The following is a 19,021-nucleotide window of genomic DNA, read 5'->3' on the forward strand; positions in this document are numbered from 1 at the left end:
CAATGCAAAAGTATGTGTAAAGGTTAAAAGAATCCAATAATCTAAAAAGGATAATAGACATGGGAATGGGCTCTCCAGAAGGAGTTAACTCATTCCCATCATTAACTCCTTCTGGAGAGCTCATACCCATCATTAACTCCTTCTGGAGAGCCCATTCCCATCATTAACTCCTTCTGGAGAGCTCATTCCCATCATTAATGATGGTAATGTCAAATCAAAGTAGCAAAATAGTTGGTAGGTACTAGCCAAGCATCAGGAGTGAGATACTAGACGATTGTTGTCTGACTTGTATGAAAAGACAACAATTTACTTCCTGATTGCACATGGGTATATGTTTTTCATTACATAATATTAATACCCTGAAACAAAAAATACCATTAGAAAAGTGACGACAGTAGGTTATTGAGTTAATGATAAATGAATATCACAGAGGGTATTTCACAGAGGGTCAGCCTAAACATTCACTTGTCCACTGTATGTAGCCCAAGTAAGCAGTGGCCTAGGATCTATTTTCAAACACTTTCATTTGATACTGTACCAAAATGCAGTAGCTTGTTGTTCTCCGAAGCTGTGTGTGGAACTGGACACCCTGACTATTGTCTTTCTTCCTCCCCCCAGTGTGTCCTCTTGGTGGACCCCGGGTCCATGCTTTCCATGCTGCCCATGCCGCTGAGGAGAGGCTTCTCAAGAACCTGTTTGCCCACTACAACAAGCTGTCCCGGCCTGTGGCCAACACCTCCGACGTGGTGCTGGTTCACTTTGGCCTCTCCATCGCCCAGCTCATCGACGTGGTTAGCAAACTCAAACAACTCCTATAGTTATTCACATCATTTTGTTGTGATTGACAGATGCACTGGGGTGAAATCTTTAACTTAAACTTCAGTCAAATTTCCACGTGTCAAAAGGAAACTAGTGATTTCGGTAGAAGTTAGGATTCACTGTGTTTGGCCACACTGTAGTGCAATATACTTTTTTCAAACATGACTTGATCTGTTTTTAGTCTTATTGATAGGCTGAAACATGGTTGAAGACTGGTTGTGAAACCATATGAGTCTATAGCCATGTCTCAGGGGCAAGACCTATGCCAGGACCCTTCATTTCAAGAATTTTAAAGCGCTTGCACCCCCCCCCCCCCCTAAACCTATACCGCGGGTTGGATTTTAAAAGGCAAATACAATCATTGGTCTTCACAGCCTTTAACTCATTAATTAAAAGCTTTAGATTAAACTTGTGTACCATGTTTCCTAAGGGGATGGTCCTCACAATGTTGACACACAATTAAAAGGCTTACTCTCTCCACTTGCCTGCTTTGCTGCCTCTAAACGAGTCATTTCTGGCTAGAATTACCAGCCAAAGATTACCCAAGGGCGTCCTCATAGTCCTGTCTCAGTCCTCTCAGGCAGCAGGGTGGTATATTGGGAAAAAGATACCTGTGAGAAGAAGTGACAGCTCAGCTCTGGAGACCATGTGTGGGACTTGTGAACAGAGAACACAGGCAGATTTTTTTTCTCCAAAAGGAATGTTACGTTGTGTTGTATTCACACATTTGTCTAATGTTTATTATGTAACTTAGTCATGAAGCATATGGCTTTCTTGGGACAAATAGGACATAGGGGTTTAGGGACCAAAAAGCTGCTCATTAGAAATTCAACAAGCACTTGTGGGTAGCATATTGTTTGGGTTTTCAAAATGCTTTACAGGACTGTATTATCATACATTATTCACCACTATGCATACTTTAACCCAAATATTCATCTTGGAACATCTTGATAAGAATTTTGAAAGGAGGAAAAGGGGATACCTTGTCAGTTGCACAACTGAATGCATTCAACCGAAATGTGTCTTCTGCATTTAAAGGTTCAATATGCAGAAATCGCTCCACCATTTCCTGGTTGCAAAAATTCTAATAGTTTGCCTAATTTCAGTTTATCATTGTACCATCTAAACCGCTGTGAAGTATATTTTCAATAACCCACAATAATGTGTTTTCAGCTCATTTGAAGCCGATGTACAAAACCTAAAGTAAAAGATGCAAAAATTAAACTTAAGAATGGCAAGAATTGAAATATCGCACATAGAACTGATCTACCGCTTCTTAGACTTGCTTTCAATGAAAATAACAGATCTATAACGCAGATTTCAATATGAATTTGGTCGGGACGCCCACTAAATGACATATTGCAGTTTTAACACAAAGAGAGGTGCAGGGGGCTGCCTTAATCAAGGTCCACATCATTGACTCCCAGGGAGCAGTTGTTGTGGGGACTAACTGCCTTGCTCAAGGGCAGAACAGCAGATTTTTCCACCTTTTGGTTACTGTCCCAACGCTCTAACCGCTACGCTACCTCCCACACCAAAGTTGACATTAGTAGGTAATTTGAGGCAAAGCAGCGCAATCTCCCTGAATATTTGTGTGACCTTATGTGTCTATAGAGTAAGAATGTTTTTGGAAGAAAAAAATGATATAGATATATATATACAAATACACACAGTGCCTTGGTAAAGTATTCAGACCTCTTGACTTTTTCCACATTTTGTTACGTTAGCCTTATTCTAAAATCGATTGAATTGTTTTTTTTCCTCATCAATGTACACACAATACCCCTAATATGACAAAGCAACAACAGGTTTTTAGACATTTTTGCCAATTTATAAAAATAAAAATAAAAAATATCACATTTACATAAGTATTCAGAACTTTTACTCAGTACTTTCTTGAAGCACCTTTGGCAGCGATTACAGTATTGAGCCTTCATAGGTATGACGCTACAAGCTTGGCACACCTGTATTTGGGGAGTTTCTCCCATTCTTCTCTACAGTTCCTCTCAAGCTCTGTCAGGTTGGATGGGGAGCATTGCTGCACAGCTATTTTCAAGTCTCTCTAGAGATGTTCGATTGGGTTCATGTCAGGGCTCTGGCTGGGCCACTCAAGGACATTCAGAGACTTGTCCCGAAGACACTCCTGCGTTGTCTTAGCTGTGTGCTTAGGGTCGTTGTCCTGTTGGAAGGTGAACCTTCCACCCAGTCGGAGGTCCTGATCGCTCTGGAGCAGATTTTCATCAAGGATCTCTCTGTACTTTGCTCCGTTCATCTTTGCCTCGATCCTGACTAATCCTTACTGCTGAAAAACATCCCCGCACATGATGCTGCCACCACCATGCTTCACCGTAGGGATGGTGCCAGGTTTCCTCCAGACATGAAGCTTGGCATTCAGGCCATAGAGTTCAATCTTGATTTCATCAGACCAGGGGCTCTTGTTTCTCATGGTCTGAGAGACTTTAGGTGCCTTTTGGCAAACTGCAAGCGGGCTGTTATGTGCCTTTTACTGAGGAGTGGCTTCTGTTTGGCCACTCTACCATAAAGGCCTGATTGGTGGAGTGCTGCAGAGAGAGTTGTTCTTCTGGAAGGTTCTCCCATCTCCACAGAGGAACTCTAGAGCTTTGTCAGAGTTACCATAGGGTTTTTGGTCACCTCCCTGACCAAGGCCCTTCTCCCCTGATTGCTCAGTTTGGCTGGGCGGCCAGCTCTTGGAAGAGTCTTGGTGGTTCCAAACTTCTTCCATTTAAGAATGATGGAGGCCACTGTGTTCTTGGGGACCTTTAATGCTGGAGACATTTTTTGGTACCCTTCCCCAGATCTGTGCCTCGACACAATCCTGTCTCGGAGCTCTACGCACAATTCCTTCATGGTTTGGTTTTTGCTCTGACACGCACTGTCAACTATGGAACCTTATATAGACAAGTGTGTGCCTTTCCAAATCATGTCCAATCAATAAAATTTTACCACAGGTGGACTCCAATCAAGTCGTAGAAACATCTCAAGGATGATCAATTGAAACAGGATGCACCTGAGCTCAATTTAGAGTCTAATAGCAAAGGGTCTGATTACTAATGTAAATGGAAATTTTAGTTTTTAATTGTTAATAAATGTGCAACTTTTCTAAAAACCTGTTTATGCTTTGTCATTTTGGGGTATTGTGTGTAGATCGCTGATGATTTTTTTTTACTTAAACCATTTTAGAACAAGGCTGTAATGTAACAACATTTGGAAAAGTCAAAGGGTCTGAATACCTTCCGAAGGCACAGTATATATATTTTTATTTTTAACGGTACACCCTTCAACTCCATCCTTCTTTTTGTGCAAACAGGACGAGAAGAACCAGATGATGACGACCAACGTCTGGGTGAAACAAGTACGTTTGAATCAAATGCAGAGCTCCATTGTACATGAACTGTACCATAGAATTAAATAGAACACGAATAGAATATAATTGATCTCTATGAACTATAATTAAAAAATAATTATAATTAGGTGGGTGGGTGCTTATCTAAGTGTGTATTATATGCATGTGTGAAATGAAAATGTATATTTTACATATTCCAACACACCCTCGGAGAGTGCGGTCACGGCAAGAGCAATTGGCATGATAGTATTGCACATTTACCTTTGACATATATTATTTGTAATGTAACGTGCCTGCATGAATAGAACATTTCATCTTTATTCACCGCAGGAGTGGAATGATTATAAACTCCGCTGGAACCCAGAGGAGTACGAGAATGTCACCTCCATCCGCATCCCCTCGGAAATCATCTGGAGGCCTGATATTGTGCTTTATAACAAGTAAAGTACTTGTTTTTGGGCAATCCTTCACTTCAAACAAGTTGCCTAAGGTGTACCGAAACTAACAGTCTAATAGTTTGACAGCAGGACAGCAACTTGTTTTGAAAGACATCAATATTGACTGATGCATATTCGGATTTTCGATTCCGAATTCCGACTCCTTTTTCGCTTAGTCTGTCCCTCAGTTCCACTCTGGGGAATCCCCATTGGGACCTGCATGAGTCAGCTTCCCCATCTCAAGGGTCATTCCAATAGTGAACATATGGGGTGGATTTAGTAGTTATGCCCTCAGCCCCTCGCTTTTGCCCCCTCAAGTGTTCTCCAGAGTAGACTGATCATTACCATTTGTCACCGTTATAGAGTGGAACTGAATGCGTGGACTGAACGAAAAAGGAAAACCAGAACCGGCTTATGTATATTGTCTTATATAGACCGCTGTGTTGATGAGTAACGATTGCGGTTTGGGGAAATCCCTTCACAACAAATGGGATGAGTTTAAGAACAGCTGGAAATATGTTTAAGCATCGAGCCAAATCTTTCGTCCTATGTCATTTCTTAATTTGGCTAAAATAGATCGGAGAGAAGTCAGTCAAAATGGGCCTGGTCATAAACAAAACGTATTTGATTTATTACATTGCACAATGCAATACACTAGGAGGGGAATAGGGGACAAAATGTGATTGGATGTGCTTTGGGAGGTCAAAGACAACATGCATCCCTTTGACTGATACTCACTGGTGGACACGTTTTACATCCTGTAAAAGGACAGTAAGCTGATAAGGATAGCTAGATTGGATTTCTAACCTGCAGCTGGGTTTTCATAACTGGGCTGGTGGCTAGGTAAACCATACAGACATTTGTGAATGATTGGATATCACAAAGAAACATCATCACCTTTCGCAGTTCATTGCATCCAGACTTTTAGTTTCATGAAATCAACAAATGAACATGTGTGGTCTAATGTGAAAATAGTCCATGCAAACATGGAAGCATGAGTTCAAAGCTCAGTCAATTATTAGTAGTACACAAATTACATTTACTGTTGGCAGCAGGCAGGCAAAATGCATTTGGGAATTTTGCAAACTCAGTACATGAGTACATGCATTTTGTAGTTAAATGGCAGTTGTTCCTCAAAAATTGTGTTTGCTGGTGTGTTCCTTATTGTACCTGACATGCAGTCAGTGATAATATAGTTTTGTATTGTGTAAAATTGTTCATGAATATACACTGGGTTTTGATCTGTTAAATTCTTCACAAATGCTCAGTGCTAATATAAGTCTGGAAACCAATGCTGACTTAAGAAATGCACGCAAAGTAAAAAAAAAATGTAAATGGTCCATATAGTATTTGTAGACTAAATCCTTAAAGTAACTGCCATATTTCCAATGATGATATTGCATGAATAACACAATCAAGGGGTTGCTACTTCTCTAATGTATTTCCTCTGTAGCGCTGATGGTGACTTCGCGGTGACCCACCTGACCAAGGCCCACCTGTTCTACGACGGACGCATCAAATGGATGCCACCGGCCATCTACAAGTCCTCCTGCAGCATTGACGTCACCTTCTTCCCCTTCGACCAGCAGAACTGCAAGATGAAGTTTGGCTCGTGGACTTACGACCGTGCCAAGATCGACTTGATCAGCATAGCCAGTGATGTGGACCAGATGGACTACTGGGAGAGCGGCGAGTGGGTGATCATCAACGCTGTGGGCAAGTACAACACCAAGAAGTACGAGTGCTGCACCGAGATCTACCCCGACATCACCTATTACTTCATCATCCGCAGGCTGCCGCTCTTCTACACCATCAACCTGATTATACCATGTCTGTTGATCTCCTGTCTGACTGTCTTGGTCTTCTATCTGCCCTCCCAGTGTGGCGAGAAGATCACCCTGTGTATCTCTGTGTTGCTGTCTCTCACCGTCTTCCTCTTGCTCATTACCGAGATCATCCCATCCACCTCGCTGGTCATCCCGCTCATCGGCGAGTACCTCCTCTTCACAATGATCTTCGTCACCCTCTCGATTATCATCACCGTCTTTGTGCTCAACGTGCACCACCGCTCGCCGCGCACACACGGCATGTCGCACTGGGTGCGCCGGGTCTTCCTGGACCTGGTGCCTCGTGTGCTTTTCATGAAGCGGCCACCGGCCACAGCCAAGCAGAACTGCCGGAAGCTGATTGAGATGATGCACCGGACCAGCTCCTCGACAGCAGCCAGTCAGTCGCAGTCTTTCTGGGCCGGGGTGGAAACGGGGCTAGGACAGCTAGGACAGCTAGGACAGCTGGGACACACACTGCCTGCCACCCCCTCTGACAGCTCCAACATCCTAGCCCTTTCCCCTTCACCATCTCCCTCTCCTACCCAGGGCCTGCCCTTGGAGGAGCACCCCCTCAAGGCCCCCCAGCTCTTCTGCCGCTCCCCTTCCAGCCAGTACTCCATCCTCCTGGAGGAGCCTGGCAAACTCGGGAACACTGCCTCCCCTTTGTCCTGCTCAACCCACTCCTCCACTCCGTCATCCTCCCCCCCGTCTCTGCCGCTGGGTCCCCTGGGTCCAGTTCACTCTCTTCCCCGGGACGAGCCACAAATACTGTCCACCAACGGGCGGAGCCACAGTGTAGAGCACGTGTTTGACCACCAGAGGGAGCCTAACTGGGAGCCCCCCCAAAGGGTCGGGCACCGCTGCCGCTCCCACAGCTTCCAGTACTGCTGCCTGCACGAGGAAGGGGGTGGGGTTGCTGGTGGTGGCAAGGGCCGAGAGGCTGTAGGTGAAGGAAGGCTAAAGAGACAGGTTCTGCTAGACCAACTAGCTAGAGCCTCCTCCACAGAGCCCACTGTTGATCTAGTGATCCGGGAAACCATGGTCCCCAGAATATCCCCGTCGATGAGAAGGGCCATAGAGGGTGTGCAGTACATCGCTGACCACCTCAGGGCAGAGGACGCCGACTTCTCAGTGAGTTTGTTGACATTACCTTTTCTGTCAGAGTTCCTTAATTTGCAAGGTTGCCCTATGACTTGATATACTGCAGGGGTCTCCAACAGGTTGATCGCAAGCTACTAGCACTGTAGCTTGCAGCCCACATATGAGTAGCTCGCCAAACAATTCTGAAAATACATGCAATTGTCACGCTTTCCATTGCAAACTGTCATAAACAAATCTCACAAGTATCAGACACCACAAGCTCCCAGCTACTCTCAAATCAACAAAACATTGAAATTCTCCCACCCCTGGTTTGCCACTATTGGCTTAAAAAGCCAAACCTAACACAATATCATCCAGTACATTTTCAGCAATATTGTGGTGCGTGCGTTTGTCTATCACTACGTGTGTAGCCAGTTGATTTGATAACCGTCTTGTGGGTTGAAGGACATACTTTCCACAAAACTGTCTCAATTAAATGTTAACTACAAAGTACACTTACCTGGCAGAAGTATTTCATGAGTAAGTACATCATTTGTATCTATTATTTGTTATTTGCAAACTTTGCCATGAAATGAGCAGCAGCAGTACAGAACCATTGCTAGACCGGCACATTCCTCACACGCTTGATCAATCAATCATATGTATTTATGAAGCCCTTCTTACATCAGCTGATATCACAAAATGCTGTAGAGAAACCCAGCCTAAAACCAGCAGGGTCAAATAATAATAATCACAGTGGTTGTCGAGGGTGCAACAGGTCAGCACCTCAGGAGTAAATGTCAGTTGGCTTTTCATAGCCGATCAATTAGAGTATCTCTACTGCTCCTGCTGTCTCTAGAGAGTTGAAAACAGCATGTCTGGGACAGGTAGCACGTCCGGTGAACAGGTCAGGGTTCCATAGCCGCAGGCAGATCAGTTGAAACTGGAGCAGCAGCATGACCAGGTGGACTGGGGACAGCAAGTAGTCATCAGGCCAGGTAGTCCTGAGGCATGGTCCTAGGGCTCAGGTCCTCTGAGAGAGAAAGAGAGAAAAGAAAGAAAGAGAGAAAGAAAGAAAGAGAGAGAGAAAAAGAGAAAAAGAGAGAGAATTAGAGGGAGCATCCTTAAATTCACACAGGACACCGGATAAGACAGGAGAAATACTCCAGATATAACAGACTGACCCTAGCCCACCGACACATAAATTACTGCAGCGTAAATATTCGAGGCTGAGACGAGACAGGAGGGGTCGGGAGACACTGTGGCAGGATATAACAGGCAGGATATAACCCCACCCACTTTGCCAAAGCACAGCCCCCACACCACAAGAGGGATATCTTCAACCACTAACTTACCATCCTGAGACAAGGCCGAGTACAGCCCACGAAGATCTCCTCCACGGCACAACCCAAGGGGGGCGCCAATCCGGACAGGAATATCACGTCAGTGACTCAACCCACTCCTAGGGACGGCAAGAAAGAGCACCAGTAAGCCAGTGACTCAGCCCCTGTAATAGGGTTAGATGCACAATTTAAGGGAAATTACACTCAAAAATCTATTTGTTAGTTTTCAAAAAAATGTGTCTGTGATTTAAGCATTGACAAGGACTCAGAACATCCAATTTCGTTGTTTCTCTCTTACAATTGTAATTTTGAGAGTAAAAATAATAATTTAATTTGGGAAAATATAAAACAGATTTTATGGGCCCCCCCCTTAGAGTTGTTTATTAACCATTATTTTACCAGGTCTATTGACAGAAAACATAGTGCACTACTTTATCTTGTACACCAAAGACCTGGGGAAGAGTTGCAGGGGCGAGGAGAAGAATGTACCTATTTGAAAGCTAGCAAAAACAAACAGCTCGCAACACGTTTCATTTTTTTAAAGTAATGCTAGAAAAGGTTGGAGACCCCTGATATACTGTATATTGTAGTCATGATCCACATGAAAAGGCTTTAGGTAAAAGTAAGGTTTAGCTCTGGGGTATTCAGAAAAAATTACATTTGAGACTTTTCTCACTACCTTGCCAAATCCATTCATTCATATTTAATGGATGGCCGCTCCCCTAAATTTGACAATTCAAGCCTTTCCAGGTGTCCTTGAGACAAAGTTCCTGTGTTTTCTATTGAAGCACACCAGGGTTGTGGTATTGCGAGCAGAAAACCAATAGGCAGCAAATCACTTTGAAGTCCTTGGTAAAGATATATCGATAGATGAGTCATAGGCAAACAGGTGTGACACAGACAACCTTTGATTAGCAATCGAGGATTGTTTCTACTGTGAAGAGAAGCTGCTGAATAGACAGGCCAGGGCAATTCTCAGGCAAAGATTGGTGGTCTCTGCAAAAGATAGTAGCACAATGTAGCTAAAGTATATGGCCAGGAGCTCTAGCCAGTGTATACAGTAATCCCTCGTTTATCGCGGGGGTTACGTTCCGAAAATGACCCGCGATAAGTGAAATCCGCGAAATAGAAAACTTTTTTTTTTTTTTACAATTAGCAACTATTACATGTATACAAATACAGTGACTCACGTGTAGGCCGTTTCACTGCTCTTCAGACTGGGCCGCTGCATCCTGACTGCGCTCTGCAGTGTTCTCTTCTTCTGAAGCCCGTGGTGCAGGTGTGTTTGTTCGGGAGAAGAACATAGTGATAGGCAGCTGTTGTCGCTCTTTTTTCTTCTTTGCAAAAAGATCCTTGTACACCGACATGCCACCATCGATTACGTTGGAGAACTGTAATGAACGGCTCATCAAAGGGTCCCATTCCTCAGCTACTCGCTTAAGTTCAGTGGCCATTCGCACCATGGTTGCTAAGCGACCAAGCGTTAGTCCTTCCTTCCTTCCTGGCCAACTTAATGTAAATTTGCCAAGCTGTTTTATGTACGTACACATAACTGCACGAGACGACAAAATGATAGCACAATTCGTAGCATGTTTTGATACAAGAAGCGGGAGTGAGTTTTTAGCGAATCAGAATGCAGAGCACAATGCACCAAAAAAAAAAAAAAAATGCATTATGAAAATCCGCGAAATAGCGAATCCGCGATAAGTGAACCGCGAAGTGGCGAGGGATCACTGTACTTCTCTTTGAAACAAATAAGGCTTAACAATGTTGTCCTGAATATTTCATAAGCAAGCTGGGAATGACTGACATTGAAGGGATAGCTTCCCCTTGTAATGAAAAAAATCATCCATTCGCGAGGAATCAATCAAGGGCAGAAATTGACAGCCTGTAAAATGTATGTGCGGTGTGGTGTGGATATTCGAAATGACCATCTCATCTCTTTTCTTCTTCTCCATCAGGTAAAGGAGGACTGGAAGTATGTGGCCATGGTCATTGACAGGATATTTCTCTGGATGTTTGTACTAGTGTGTATATTGGGAACACTGGGACTATTCCTTCCTCCTTGGCTGGCTGGAATGATCTAGAAACCTAGATTCCAGACACAATGAAACCGTGTGGAAGTCCGATTCCGAGATTAAAGACAAGAGACACGGAGTTACAATGCAAAGTTACCTGTGAGTCTCTCTAGGCCAATATCTTTCTAGGTTTTCTAATAGTGGTTGATTTGTATTTTATGCCTTTTTTGTTGCTTTTTAGATTGAACGTGTAAGCCACTGTCTTTATTTGCGGTTGCCATTTTGCACAGGTTATCATGAGGTTATTCACTGAGACATGGGGGGGGTGTGTCTTTCATTGATTCCACAGAGCATATGAATTCTTTATGAGGCCAAAAGGCTGACAGTGAAAACATCCTTCAAAATTCAATTTTGACATTGAGCTGCGTAGCCCAAGTCCTCACCAATGTATAACGAATTACTCTAAGGATGGGCTGGCCTACGTGCGCGTACACACACACACACACACACACACACACACACACACACACACACACACACACACACACACACACACACACACACACACACACACACACACACACACACACACACACACACACACACACACACACACACACACACACACACACACACACACACACACACACACACACACACACACACACACACACACCAGTGTCAGAGGTGACATGGAAGGTTTCTGATTCATTAGCTTGAAATGCTGAAACTTAAATGAATCTGTTTCAATTAAATGGAGGGTAATGTAAAAAAATAACAGAAATGTGTGGTTCATCAGGAAAAATCACATCCTATCACAGTTTGTTTATCTGATATTTAATTTTGCCTGATGACATAAATGATATATTCAAAAGTATGTGGACACCCTTTCAAATTAGTAGATTCAGCTATTTCAGCTACTCCAGTTGCAGACAGGTGTATACAATTGAGCACACAGCCATGCAATCTCCATTGACAAACATTGGCAGTAGAATGGCCTTACTGAAGAGCTCAGTGACTTTCAACGTGGCATCATCATAGGATGCCACCTTTCCAACAAGTCAGTTCGTCAAATTTCTGCCCTGCTAGAGCTGCCCCGGTCAACTGTAAGTGCTGTTATTATGAAGTGGAAACTGCTGAAGCACATAAATATCATCTGTCCTCGGTTGCAACACTCATTACCGAGTTCCAAACTGCCTCTGGAAGCAATGGGATCTTCATGAAATGGGTTTCAATGGCCGAGCAGCCTCACTCAAGCCTAAGATCACCATGCGCAATGCCAAGCGTTGGCTGGAGTGGTGTGTCGTGACTTTACTTTCATTAATCTGATGACTGTTATTTATCTAATCAACTAACTATGTTTAATTGTTACCCTACTAAATGAATCATGTAACAATTAACTCATTAGGAATTTGGGGCACCACGAGAGTGGTTGTTGAAAGAGTTACCATCTCCCAATTTAAACTTTACCTATCACATCCATAAAACAGTCAACGTATTAAGCATAACCTCGTATCATATCATCATTCTGAACAGTCGTAATTTCCTGCATCTGCAAAAAACCCAGCCTTACTTATGATTCAGTACTGCACAAATTGGTTTAATTATTTATTTACTAGCTAACTAAATGATAACACAGGATAAACATATACACTTAATACATTAGGAAAAAGTCCCTAGCAGACTGACACAACATATGGCTGCTTCTTACACAACAACATGGAGAGGGAGAGAAAGAGACACTTATCGTTGATACATTTTAGGAACTACTCTCACAGTAACCATATACTTTGCACACGAACCGCCGGCAGTTTGGAGTAAGAAATCATGAATGTATTTATTTTTATATGCCTTCGTACGCTGTGGATCTCTGTCGGAACCAGCCCTCCTTAGGAAGGGTGTTGGGCCTTTCAGCGGCACACTTGTAAGGCTCTGATTGTCCAAAAGGGGTCTCCCCTCCCCTGTCGTCTACTGTTGTTCACTCCGGAAGATGCTCCTTGGAAGATGGGCTAGCCAGCCATGTCGACGGTTCCCATTGGTGATGATGAGTAGAATAAGGTGATTTGAGAAGAGTAGTAGAATAGGATGGTTTGAAGAGTAGTAGAATGGTCCCACTTAAATTTGCTTTTCTAGATACTTTCTTAGGACAGCTATTCAGCTGTACCAGTGATTGTCTGAGGGGAGTTCTCTTCTCCACCTTGTGTTGGTATTCAGGGTTCAAACCACTTTACACGTTCCATCAGGCTGACACGCTCTCTGACCTCACTCGGGGTGTGGATACTTACTGTGCAAAGATTATAGGAGACAAATTATCGCATGGCTCCTAAATTCACATTCCTATCTTAACAGAAATACGGTCAGCATTTTTCATAGTTCATATACAACGTAAAGGATGGAGACTTTGTACATGTGGTGTATATATACTTTTAAAGTTACAATATTTCCTTTATAACACTTAATGACATCACAAAATAACAAACCATGTGAAATTATTATTCTTTAGCTCGCCTCTAGACCACTCCTCACGTTAGGAATATTTTTCCAGTATTCGCTTTAGAACATGTTAGAGTTTCGGCGGGAAAAGTCTCTGGAGACAAAGGTGTTAATTTGGAGAGGGATGTTCTCTGGATCTCCTCTCCTTTAATTTACGACAGGGTGTGAGCTGTCAACCCCCCACCAGCTCCCTCGTCCCTTCTGTGGGTGAGAGAGGGTCTGGTTACTGTCATCCATTGCCAAGCTGATCTGATCTGACCCATTCGGATTTTCACAGGACAGTAATACTCGCCGCCATTGGACTCTGGAGCAGTGGAAATGCGCTCTCTGGAGTGATGAATCACGCTTCACCATCTGGCAGTCCAATAGACGAATCTGGGTTTGGCAGATGCCAGAAGAACACTACCTGCCCGTATGTATAGTGCCAACTGTAAAGTTTGGTGGAGGAAGAATAATGGTCTGGGGCTCTTTTCCATGGTTTGGGCTCGGCTCCTTAGTTCCAGTGAAGGGAAATCTTAATGCTACAGCATACAACGAATGACATTCTAGACAATTCTGTGCTTACAACTTTTTGGGAACAATTTGGGGAAGGACCTTTCCTGTTTCAGCATGACTATGCCTCCGTGCATGAAGCGAGGTCCATACAGAAATGGTTTGTCAAGATTGGTGTGGAAGAACTTGACTGGCCTGAACAAAGCCCTGACCTCAACCCACATCGAACACCTTTGGGATGAATTGGAATGCCAACTGCGAGCCAGGCTTAATCGCCCAACATCAGTGCCCGACTTCACTAATGCTGCTGTGGCTGAATGGAAGCAAGTTCCCGCAGCAATGTTCCAACATCTAGTGGAAAGCCTTCCCAGAAAAGTGGAGGCTTTTATAGCAGCAAAGGGGGGACCAACTCCATATTAATGCCCATGATTTTGGAATGAAATGTTTGACGAGCAGGTGTCCACATACACTACATTACCAAAAGTATGTTCACCATTCTAAGACAATTATAATAATCAGCAATAGGGACTCACAGATCATAATAAAGTTCACAAATGTATTTTACAACCTGATGAATCGATACAATCTTGATTACCTGTGTTTGGGTGATGAGTGAAATTGATTCTCAATTTGTTTCAGGAGCACGATTTTAATTAACCATATTTGCAGTCTCAGCTGTTAGATATTGATTTTGATGATGGAACAAAGGTAATTTGTCAATGAAAAGAGCACAAAGTCTATTTTTTTAAACATGGACGATAGTTTTATCGTTCAAATCTTGGTTAAATGTTGTTCACTGTATGATTTTGTATCTCTCTTGTAACACTGCTATTCAAATGTATCTCTATTGAATAACTTCTGAGTTGTTACATTCGGATTTGAAACCACTATGGATTTGATTAACACATTACTGGTTACCAGTAGCCTTATCAAAGACTGTGGGTTTATAGTTTTCTGTCAAACAAAGAGCAACAGTGATAGAAGCACTATATGATGTTGAAACACACAAGTCAATGTAATACAGTGTGCCAGTGCAGTGACTGCATCTGTTCGTGTAATATAGATGGTGTGAAATTTAAGACATATGCAAAAGAGTTCATTTTGGAGTTCAAATGTTAATCCACAAAACAACAAATTGCATAACTGGAGAGCATTTAGATTTTTATTCATCCATATGCTTGTTTGATGTTTCCATTGATGGCTGATATGTCACATTATATTGTCTTCCTTATCATTCCAGAATGTAGTTTCTATTCAACCCTTAACCAACGGGATTTATTAGACTTCTATTTCAAAAGAATAAAGTATTTGTTTGAAAGTTCCCAATGTATGTTCATTTCAGTCCAAGCAGTCCATAGATAGTACCAGTCAAAAGTTTAAGAACACCTACTCATTCAAGGATTTTTCTTTATTTTACTATTTTCAACATTGTGGAATAAAAGTGAAGACATCAAAACAATGAAATAACACATATGAAATCATGTAAACTCATGTAATCATGTAATCATGTAAACTCATGTAATCATGTAAAAGAAACTGACCTGGCTAAAAGCGGAGCATTGTCTGGCAGCGAAACAGTTCATTCAGACTCATTTACTGAATTTTTAAAAACATACTCAGCAAAAAAAGAAACGTCCCATTTTCAGGACCCTGTCTTTCAAAGATAATTCGTAAAAATGATGAAACTGGCTCTCATGAGGACCGCCACAGGAAAGGAAGACCCAGAGTTACCTCTGCTGCAGAGGATAAGTTCATTAGAGTTACCAGCCTCAGATTGCAGCCCAAATAAATGCTTTAAAGAGTTCAAGTAACAGACACATCTCAACGTCAACTGTTCAGAGGAGAATCAGGCCTTCATGATCAAATTGCTGCAAAGAAACCACTACTAAAGGACACCAATAAGAAGAAGAGACTTGCTTGGGCCAAGAAATACGAGCAATGGACATTAGACCAGTGGAAATCTGTCCTTTGGTCTGATGAGTCCAAATATGAGATTTTTGGTTCCAAACACTGTGTCTTTGTGAGACGCAGAGTAGGTGAACAGATGATATCCACATGTGTGATTCCCACTGTGAAGTATGGAGGAGGAGGTGTGATGGTGTGTGGGTGTTTGCTGGTGACACTGTCAGTAATTTATTTAGAATTCAAGGCACACTTAACCAGCATGACTACCACAGCATTCTGCAGCTAAACGCCATCCCATCTGGTTTGCGCTCAGTGGGACTAGCATTTCTTAGTCCACAGGACAATGACCCAACACACCTCCAGGCTGTGTAAGGGCTATTTGAACAAGGAGAGTGATGGAGTGCTGCATCAGATGACCTGGCCTCCACAATCACCACCGACCTCAACTCAATTGAGATGGTTTGGGATGAGTTGGACCGCAGAGTGAAGGAAAAGCAGCCAACAAGTGCTCAGCATATGTGGTAAATCCTTCAATACTGCTGGAAAAGCATTCCAGGTGAAGCTGGTTGAGAAAATGCAAAGAGTGTGCAAAGCTGTCATCAAGTCAAGGCAAAGGGTGGCTACTTTGAAGAATCTAAAATATAACATATATTTGGGTTTGTTTAACACTTTTTTGGTTACTACATGATTCCATGTGTTATTTCACAGTCTGGTTGTCTTCACTATTATTATACAACGTAGAAAATAGTAAAAATAAAGAAAAACTTTTGACTGGTACTGTAGATCAGTAAGAAAAAACTTGCAGAAACATATGAAAAACTTAATAGAAACTTTCAGAATCTTGACTTTTGGATAAACCACTCTTCCATTCCTAACCTTTGAGTGGTATAAGCTCACTGATCAACGTTTAAATACTGAAATTAATCTTGAGACACAATAATGGCAAATAAGTTATATTTTCTTTTTCTTCGGTCTCACAGCTCAATGCTCACTGCTATTTAGCCTCAATGAAAGTATCTAATGTTACACATGAAGGCTCAGACAGATGTCCTCAGTCCTGACCTCAAGTCCAATGATTGTATTTCCACTGCCTCAGCACAGGAACTAGCATTGATCTGTGTATAGAAAAACACAGACAGAAAAGAAATTGCCATTAGGCACGATATGGAAGCACAGCACTTTTAAAAAGGTTAAATACTTGCAGTGTTCACTGACTTCAGCAAATGCAAAATAAAAGTTAACTTGGATTGTATGAATTCGAAAGTATGCCCTTTGCGTTACACTCTAGAGTAAGTCGAGAACACCACATTGTCCGAATCTTTCAGGGTACTTGTGCTCAATGAAATAATCAAATCAAAACGGAAATTAAGAAAACAAAAACAACATTTTAGTTTCCCGTTGATACACAATAGTGGGTGGAAAATTTGATTTCTTGATGGAATAATGATGGTCTGGATAAGACACAAGACTTTTGAGTAAGACTATGGTCTGCATTATTGCAATGGCAAACGGACATACTGTACAAACTCAAGTAGTTAATGACATATTGTAGTATACTAATATCAATCTTCTCTTCGTTGGTTTGCACCATTTGCAATATTTAAATAGTTGGAGACAAAAGGCCATGGAACTAAATTAACTTAATAAGCACAAAATATCAGGTTATTCAATTCATCTTTGAGAAAAGGACCTTTAATTATCTTAGTGATTTTTTCCCCAGCTTGATTTTCAAACCCTTTGATAACCGATTAAAAATTGAGAATATCAGTATAGTTTGAGTTTAATGAGTCAAATCTGATTAGGCAAACAGATACTGCAAATAGACACTGGGTACAAGAGCGAAACCAGTGCAACAGTCAACCTTCAAATATCTGAAAATAAATCCATCCATTGCGCTATGTCGCAGTCAATGATCTGCTTGGTTTCTTACAGCCCTGTTCCCATGCATCACCTTCAACCTATTACATCCAGTTAAATCAGTTGTCACCAGATTCATATATAGACAATCTCTATATGGGGCTATGGCCGGGAGGGATGAGGAAAACAGGGTGAGAATGAAGAGATATGGTATGAGAAAGGACAGATAGATGGAAGGAATGAGGAAAGACAGAAGGGATGAGGAAGCACATTTATAAGGAAGGGATGAGTAGGGACAGAAAGAAGGGCTGAGGAAGGACCAACAGAAGAAAGTGACGAGTAAGGACAGAAAGAAGGAAGTGATGAGCAAGGACAGCAAGAAGGAAGGGATGAGGAAGGACAGAAATGAGGAAGGAAAGAAGGAAGGATGCGTTTTCCCTGTCTTTCAACAGGTCCACCTAAAATGATAATGCACTGCAGTGGGATATGAAAGTCATTGGTTTCTGATACCCATTTTCCAATTGATTAGCCAATAAATCTTTGAAATGCATATAGCTTAAAGGTTAATGGAATTGGTGGAAAATCTATTCCGTAGGAAAGTATTTATCGGATCCCTAAAATAAAATGCTGCAACAATTAATGGCCGAAATTGGCATTGGATATCATTGTGTATGAATCAGAAGTAACAGATACACAAGGGGACAAGGAAGATACGATACGTTCTAGAGTACGCAGAGGCTCAGTCATTCCAATTAGCCTGTAGCCTAGCTGTCCTGTTGGTAGTGGAAAGGTTATATGCAATCCCTATGTAAAACATCTGTCAAAGAACCACCCAATAAATTCTACAATCACATCTCCTTAATCACATAAGCCTAGCTGGGATGAGTGCCATTTAGCAGGGAAGACCTCTTAAAAGGCTAATCAGTCGAAATACAAGCGAACAACATTGGAAACCCAACAGCTAATGAATCTAGAGCATGAGGCCCAAGAAATGTGTGTGAAACACATACACACTCACGCATGCTCGCACACACAACATACACACACACACAAACACATTCTCTCTCTGGGTCACTGATGGACGAGCTGAGTATCTTGATGTGTGTACAAAATACAATTCATGTACAGTATAAATAAAATTACACTTAGGCCCTAATGCAGACAGTAGAAACAGAAAAGGGTTAAGTTACAGAGTAGGCTACGAGTGGCGCATCTCCGAAAGGCGCAACGCATTTATCCAAATAGTCTCTGGACAGGGTTGATTTTTACGATGTTTACATACATTGTCTTTATAGTATTGTAATCTTTTAATAATTTGACATCGCTGTCTTGTGATATTGAGGTTGTCTCCACCTCTATTTTAACGCCACACTAGCATGTGTCT

General features: G+C 42.1%; 1 protein-coding gene across 1 annotated transcript; it reads left to right on the top strand.

Annotated features, from left to right (window-relative positions):
* Positions 1-645: 645 nt before the first annotated feature.
* chrna4b (cholinergic receptor, nicotinic, alpha 4b) lies at positions 646-11,388 on the top strand. The gene is given in 6 exon segments (XM_071371628.1): positions 646-664; positions 667-791; positions 4,148-4,192; positions 4,514-4,623; positions 6,074-7,580; positions 10,834-11,388. Coding segments are annotated over 6 exon segments (1,932 nt in total). The 3' UTR covers positions 10,960-11,388.
* The last annotated feature ends 7,633 nt before the right edge of the window (positions 11,389-19,021 follow it).

Source organism: Salvelinus alpinus, chromosome 28 (genome assembly GCF_045679555.1).
Source record: "Salvelinus alpinus chromosome 28, SLU_Salpinus.1, whole genome shotgun sequence".
Classification (NCBI taxonomy): Eukaryota; Metazoa; Chordata; class Actinopteri; order Salmoniformes; family Salmonidae; genus Salvelinus; species Salvelinus alpinus.